The 7,728-nt window shown below is 45.5% G+C and overlaps 1 protein-coding gene across 1 annotated transcript in view; it reads left to right on the top strand.

Annotated features, from left to right (window-relative positions):
* f5 (coagulation factor V (proaccelerin, labile factor)) overlaps positions 1 to 7,728 on the top strand; it is a 38,900-nt gene that overhangs the window by 17,276 nt on the left and 13,896 nt on the right. Inside the window, exons 9-12 of the mRNA XM_015405136.1 lie at positions 2,864 to 3,011; positions 4,570 to 4,782; positions 4,872 to 6,789; positions 6,896 to 7,064. Of these exons, the coding sequence (XP_015260622.1) occupies positions 2,864 to 3,011; positions 4,570 to 4,782; positions 4,872 to 6,789; positions 6,896 to 7,064 (2,448 nt within the window). The remainder of the gene's footprint in view (positions 1 to 2,863; positions 3,012 to 4,569; positions 4,783 to 4,871; positions 6,790 to 6,895; positions 7,065 to 7,728) is intronic.

Below are 7,728 nucleotides of genomic sequence, written 5' to 3'. Positions count from 1 at the left end.
AACTAGCTAGGATTGTGGGTGTCCCTGTGTCGGTTTGATGAGCTTGTTCGCCGTCTACAACCCCTCATCTAACACCGGACGACACACAGTTCCCCCGCGAGGGTTCTCCGGCGCTGCGTGTTTTGGCTTCGGGTGCAAACCAATAGACCTTGGTGTCATGATGTAGCAGGTTTACTAGCCCAGATGCAGAACTCACAGAACACACTGGCAGGTTTAAAGTCCAATATTTATTGAAGACACACAGGGTTCTGCCCTGGAAGGCAGAGAAGACAGAGCAGGTTAGGTTCAGATACAGGTTAAGGTAAACAGACCTTCAGATTCTCAGGTTCAGACAGGGTGGCTCAGGTTTGCTTCCATGGCAAGGACAACAATCCGGCTCAGAGGGGAGCTCTCACTCAGCTTATATAGGGAGAGCTCTTTAATCAGCAGATGGGGATCAGCTGCTTCTAATGAGCGCCAGCTCTCAGGAGAGGATCCACGGCGCCCTCTGGTGGGCAAGCCTCTGGATCCCAACAGACAGTAGAACCCCTCAGAAAGGGATCCACATCGCCCTCTGGAGGGCAAACCTCTGGATCCCAACACTTGGCACAGAGCTACAAACTAGCGTCCTGCACGGTGTCTGGGATAGTGTCCGAGGTGTGCCAGGTGTTGTGTGCGGAGGTACAGCCAGAGTTTCTGCCATTAGGTACCAAACAGGGAATACGCATAGAGTAGAACGGATGTAGAATCGACCAATCAGAGGCCTCCTGTTTGCGGCACTGTCTGAGGTCACCTACAATTTTCGGGAACTGCACCAGAGTGGAAGTGGGGGCATATCTGCGTTAACTGCGACACACACGCAGACGAGATTGCCTGATTGGAGAATTTAGAAAAGTTTGTGTTTGGTTGGGGCAGTCAGCTGCAACCTGACTGGCTAACCTCTGGGTCCTAGAGGTGTACAGTTCCTGAACAGGGCAGCCAGTCACCCTCTCTGCAGTAGATGTAACATGCTGCATCTTGCTCCTGACTCTGACCTTGGCAGCAGCTACCAGATGGTGATGGAGGAGAAGAGATGGACTCAGTGTTGGTAGAGCAGTAGGTCGCCATCGTTGGCTGGCTGAGGCTGGTTGAACCTCTTCAGCTGCGGCTGGAAGTACGTCCTCTGCTGTGCCTTCTTGGTAGATGAAGTGACGTTCAGCTCCCGCTTGAGCTCCTGAGCAATAATCGTGCCCAGGAAGTGGACAGCGTCCACGTTGGAGACTGGAGAGTTGCGCCGGATGAGTAGTGAGGGTAGGGCTGTACTCGTGCACGACCATTTCCACCGTTTCCAGAACGTTATTCCAGACTGCCCACTTTACTTCTGTACAATCTGAATGTGAAACTACCATAAAGGGAACCGAGGTCATGCCCTCTGTATTTTTTTGTTCATATTTTGCCTTAATTGTGATATATAAACTTAAATCATATTACAGTGAAACTGACTGTAGGACAATGATCTAGGTCTCTCACAGACTGTGAGGTGTTTTATGTTTGAAGATCAGCTGCCTCAGGCCCGCTCGCCTCTCCAGGGTTTTCCCCTCCTGTTGGTGGCGGGGGAAGTAGATGTTAGCGTTTTTCAGGTCTGTTCTACAAACTGCAGGCAGCAGGATAATAAAAGCCAACATATTCTGCCGGCAGGTTTCTACATTTGAAGTTAATTTAGGCGTTAATAAACTGTTTCAGAGGAGGGATCATAGCGCTCTGCATCAGCAGTGCTGCGTCTGACTCCCTGCCAGCTCCCAGATCAGCTGCTCTGATTGGTTAATGCGGCGCGTCCAGCAGCTAAAGGTACATTTTTCCAACTCCAGCAGCTGCTGCTTCTGAAGCACCTCAGATGCTCAGAAGCTCATGAACTTATACAACTGCGTAAATGTGCATATTTTATCTTGTTTATTTAATATTTATACTTAAAGTTATTCATATCTATTTTTACTATTCCACACTTTGACATTGGGCTCCTCTGCAACCCTTAAAACTAAGTTTATTTCATGTTAATGAGCTGAAATGACAAAACTGAAATGCATATTGGTTTAATTTCTATTATTTTAGTACTGGACTGTGTTGATATTCTTCACTAAAGGGAAAACAGGATTGGGAGGAAAAGGCTGAGTAAAACCAAGCTCCTATTTGGGCTGAACAGCAGGAGGAGGAGTAAGGAGGAGCAGTGAGGAGAAAGATAGAGGAAGAGCAGGAACTAGAAAAGGAAGATACTGCATCTGAACTATATGTTTTTTTAAAAGTCAAATTTTTATTGCATGATACTTGAAGTATTGTGTAAGATTATAACAGAAATATGTTCTTGTCCTTGAAGCAACTCCTTTTTATTATACTGGAATCTCTTTTTTGATACATTTCTAACCGCCTAGATAGAAGCTTAAAAAGAAAGATGATATGAAGACCAAGTTTCTACTTTTTAATACCAGGAATGTCTGGCAGGGAAAGAGGAACAGAGAAATGCACTAATTAGCCTTTTCAAAATCTGAGTGATGTTTCTTTTGCTGCTTAAGACTCTGAAATTGGACAGATTTAAATAATGGAATTAAAAGAATAATTTCTGGGAGCATGCAGCTGAACCCTCCTAGAACTGAGTGACCCCTGACCCCTGACCCCTGCGTACGGCCCTGGCTGTGTGCAAATGTTGTGTATAACTCAAAGACTTATTGGAAGTGGTTTCAAAGCAAGCATAATGGTTCCCCTTAAAAGAACGGCCTTTAAAGTTTGCATAACCTCATGACATGTTCTTCAAATCAAGATGACATGAGGTTTGATAACATGAACATTTTGATATTGAAGAAGATGCAAAGGTTGGAAACTGACAAAAAAAAGTTTCTTTTTGTTTTTGCAGCTGAGAGCAGACAAGGAACAGCACGCTGTGTTTTCCGTGTTTGATGAAAACAAGAGCTGGTATCTGGAAGACAACATTCAGCATTATTGCGATCGATCCAAAGTCAACAAAGCCGACCCAGACTTTTACAAGTCCAACGTTATGCACAGTGAGTTTACCCTTAACACACCAAAGCTAACAGCATAGATCCTGTTATTCTCCTCTGCATTTTACAGCATCAGTAGCTGATAGTCAAAAGTTCCAAACAAAGAATGTCATGTACATAGAAATATTTCTGTCTACTCATTAGAAATATATTTTCCAACCCAATGATTTACAGCAGAGCATTTTGAGCCGGAGAGAATATATTTTAAGACATTACTCAGTTTTAGACAGGTACAGAAGTAGCCATTCAAAATTTTCCCACTTTCCTTGATGGGCCCTTTGCTGGCCCTTGGCTGGTCTTTGGCTGGTCTTTGGCTGGTCTTTGGCTGGTCTTTGGCTGGCCCTTGGCTGGTCTTTGGCTGGTCCTTGGCTGGTCTTTGGGTGGTCCTTGGTTAGTCCTTGACTGGTCCTTGGTTAGTCCTTGACTGGTCCTTGGCTGGTCCTTGGCTGGTCTTTGGATGGTACTTGGCTGGTCTTTGGCTGGTCTTTGGCTGGTACTTGACTGGTCCTTGGCTGGTCTTTGGCTGGTCCTTGGCTGGTCCTTGGCTGGTCCTTGGCTGGCCCTTGGCTGGTCTTCGGCTGGCCCTTGGCTGGTCCTTGGCTGGTCTTCGGCTGGCCCTTGGCTGGCCCTTGGCTGGCCCTTGGCTGGCCCTTGGCTGGTCTTTGGCTGGTCTTTGGCTGGCCCTTGGCTGGTTTTCGGCTGCCTCTTGGCTGGTCTTTGGCTGCCTCTTGGCTGGTACTTGGCTGGTCCTTGGCTGGTCTTTGGCTGGTACTTGACTGGTCCTTGGCTGGTCCTTGGCTGGTCTTTGGCTGGTCCTTGGCTGGTCCTTGGCTGGCCCTTGGCTGGTCTTTGGCTGGCCCTTGGCTGGTCCTTGGCTGGTCTTTGGCTGGTCTTTCGCTGGCCCTTGGCTGGTCTTCGGCTGCCTCTTGGCTGGTCTTTGGCTGTTCCTTGGCTGGTCTTTGGCTGGTCTTTGGCTGGCCCTTGGATGGTCTTCGGCTGCCTCTTGGCTGGTCTTTGGCTGTTCCTTGGCTGGTCTTTGGCTGGTCTTTGGCTGGCCCTTGGATGGTCTTTGGCCGGGCCTTAGCTGGCCCTTGGCTGGTCCTTGGCTGGTCTTTGGCTGGTACCTGTCTGGGTCTTGGTTGGTCTTTGGCTGGTCTTTGGCTGGTCCCCTTCGATTCCTTTTTAAACATCAATCTTTGTACTAAAATATTCTTTCGGTCATGATTTGTGGACATTAAGATCTAAAGAGAAGCGCCATCTCCTGGTCAGACCCTGTAATCCAGTGAAAGGGTGGAGTCATAGTAAAAATATGCAACAGGGGGTCACTGCACTGGCTGGACGTTGGAGGGGATTTTGCTGGGTGTTGGAGGGAAATGGGCAGCCATTTGGCAGGCGTCTGACTGGGAAGGGCCATTTTGAATGGCTGCTACTGTAGAAATGGCCATTTGGGTAAAGTTCAGTAGTAGATTACTACAAAACTAAGTAAATTATTCTGATTTTTTTGTGTGCTTCCTGCAGCTGCTTTTCAGTAAACTAATTCCCATCTTTTCTCCACCTAAAGCAATAAATGGTTATGCCTTTAAGAGTGGCCCTGTTTTGGGCTTTTGCAATGGCGAGGTGGCAACATGGCATGTGTCTAGCATTGGAGCACAGGACAGCATTCAGACGGCCACTTTCTATGGCCATCCTTTCGAGCTGAATCAAAGGACAGAGGACTTTCTCAGCCTCTATCCAATGACTGGTGAGACCATCAAAATTACAATGGACAACATAGGTGAGTCACAAAAAATGCACTTTTACATTGATTTGTAAAAACAAAAAAAATCTTTTCAGAACATTGTATGTATTTATGTCTCACACCAGGTGTCTGGCTTTTGGCTTCATTGAATGAGCAAGAAATAACAAAAGGAATGGGTGTGAAGTTTCAAGATGTTGAATGCTATCGGGATCTTGAATATGATTTTCCAGACAAAGATGCAGACTTCGATAATGCATTTAATGGATGGAAGCTTCCCAGTTATGATGAAATTAAAAAGGAGGAAAAATCTAAACCTCAACCTATGAAACCACTGGAGATAGATCCCATGACAGAAATGTTTGCAGAGGAGTTGGGCCTGCGCTCGCTGAGGAACCAGTCCGGTAACTCGGATGTGGAGATATTAGATTTAAGCTTTTTGGACTATGATGCAGTTGATGTTCCTCCTGTGAACAAGCATACTATTACAGATCTGAAGGCAAAAAATAATGAAACTGAATCCTTTTCAAATCAGAGCGCAATAAATCATACCAAACCAAAAGAGGTAGATGATCAAAATATTGCAGAACCGTACTTGCAGAACAACAGCATCAGTACGAATACAACACATGCCAAGCAAAATTTGACTCAATCATTCACCGACTACAGCTCAACTGTTTCATTTCACCAAGGTGTTTTACAGAGCAACAAAAGCACAGCATCAACAAACAACACTTTCCCTGTAGTTCGACCCAATCCCAATAATAACTCTGCTAAGGATACTGTCATAATGAACTCAACAGTTCTTAATGCTTCAGGTTCAGCAGTTCTCAAGGACCCAAAAATTCTAACAGTGGTAACACAATCTTCAGACAATCAATCCACAATGGTACTAGAGGCTACCAATAAAACTATACAAACACAAGACAATAGTGAACTTACGAAAATATTGTCAGGAAATTTAACTTCAAAGGGTAAAACAATAGAATCAAATCATGCTGCCAATAGCAACACGTCTTTGGACATATTCCTGCCTAAAGAGTCTGAGGAACAACTCCTCCGGGGTGATGTGTTCTTCTACAGTGGACCTGTGTCTGATACCAGCATTGACCCAACCAGCCATCCCTCTAATGCCAACCCAACCGTCAGTCCCTCTGATGCTGAACCAACCATCAGTCCCTCTAATGCCGACCCAACCGACCATCCTACTAATGCCGACCCAACCGTCAGTCCCTCTAATGCCGACCCAACCGTCAGTCCCTCTAATGCTGACCCAACCGTCAGTCCCTCTAATGCCGACCCAACCGTCAGTCCCTCTAATGCTGACCCAACCACCAGTCCCTCTAATGCCGACCCAACCGGCAGTCTCTCTAATGCCAACCTAAACAAAAGTCTCTCTAACATCACTATACCACAGAATTTGACAAGTGTGGATGACCATAACACAACGACAAATAATAGAAATGCAACAGCTGTTGAAACAAACCAATCATTGTCCCGCCAAGTAATAGAGGCTTCCACGAAAAAATACTTTGATAATAAGGAGCCTCGAACGACCCCACCGCCCAAAAAATACAAAAAACTGAATCTCAGAAAAATACCCAATAAAGGCGAAGGCATGAAAACAAGGAGGAGGAAGGAATACAAACCTCAGGCCAGAAGTGGTTTACCTTTTTCCCCCCGAGGATTTCATCCAGGGCTGAGCCCCAGAGGGGCACGGCCCAATGTACCACAGCCTGTTACAAATGAGGAGCTATTGATTAACACGCCTGTGGTTATTGGTGTACCGCGACCTGATTTCAGTGACTATCAGCTCTATGTTCCTGGAGATGAACCAGATCACCTTGAGATTGATGAACAAGATGTAACAGAAAACGAGTACGAGTATGTGATGTATAAAGACCCCTACAGTAGTCAAGAGGACTTCACGAATCTAAACTTGGATGAAACTACTAAATATTACTCAAAATTATCAGGTCCTGAGGTTAGGACATATTTCATTGCTGCAGAGGAGGTCAAATGGGACTATGCTGGCTACGGAAAAAGGTAAACTGCAAAAAAGAATGGAGTTAAAGATTTTGTGAAAAGGGGGGATTAAAATCAATGAAAGATGCAGTTTGAAAAATCTTAAATTGAACTTTTTCTCTTAAAGGAGGAGAGAAAAGTCCAGAGAAGACGAACGAGAGACCAAATTCACCAAGGTGGTTTTCCGAGGTTACCTGGATAGTAGCTTCACCACTCTAGACCGCCGCGGGGAGATGAATGAACATCTGGGCATCCTTGGGCCCATTATCAAGGCAGAGGTTGGACAAAGCATTATGGTGAGATAGCTGCTCTCTGAAGGATCAAATGTTTGTATTAAAAAAAGGATGCTTGACAGAGTTACCCAAAAGTCAGGTAGCTCTGATGTTAATATTGCAGTGCTGGTTGTTTGTAGCAGCAGTTCAGAAAGTTTATACAGCAGCAGTCATTGAAAATGGCCCTTCCCAGTCAAACGGCAGCCGAATGGCAGCACACTTCCCTGCAGCTCCCAGCAAACTCCCTTCCATCTTCCAGCCAGTGGAGTGACCCCCCTCTTGCATATTTTTTACACTAACTCCACCCTTTCACTGAATTACAGGGTCTGACCAGGAGATGACACTTTTCTTTAGATCTTAATGTGCACAAATATTGACAGAAAGAACATTTTAGTACAAATACTGATGTTTAAAAAGGAATTGTAGGGGACCAGCCAAGGGCCCATCAGAGAAATAGGGAAATTCTGAATGGCTACTACTGTATAGTGTAGATGAGAATGTTCCCTGCCTTATTCTCAATGTGGTTCTGAACCAGTTAATGGTTATTTTGTAGGGGGACACTGTAAGGACCCCTTTAGCTCCCCTCTGTTAGGCTGAGAGAAAACTGACCCAGAATTCAGCCAGAAAAAACAGGTAAAGCTTTAAGACAGTTTATTAAAGGGTAAACTGCAGCAGCTTGTAGGGTTAT

The sequence above is a fragment of the Cyprinodon variegatus genome, unplaced genomic scaffold (assembly GCF_000732505.1).
Source record: "Cyprinodon variegatus isolate N-32 unplaced genomic scaffold, C_variegatus-1.0 Scaffold2009, whole genome shotgun sequence".
Lineage (NCBI taxonomy): Eukaryota > Metazoa > Chordata > Actinopteri > Cyprinodontiformes > Cyprinodontidae > Cyprinodon > Cyprinodon variegatus.
The sequence above is the reverse complement of the archived record's forward strand: the minus strand, read 5'-3'. Positions and strand labels throughout refer to the sequence as shown.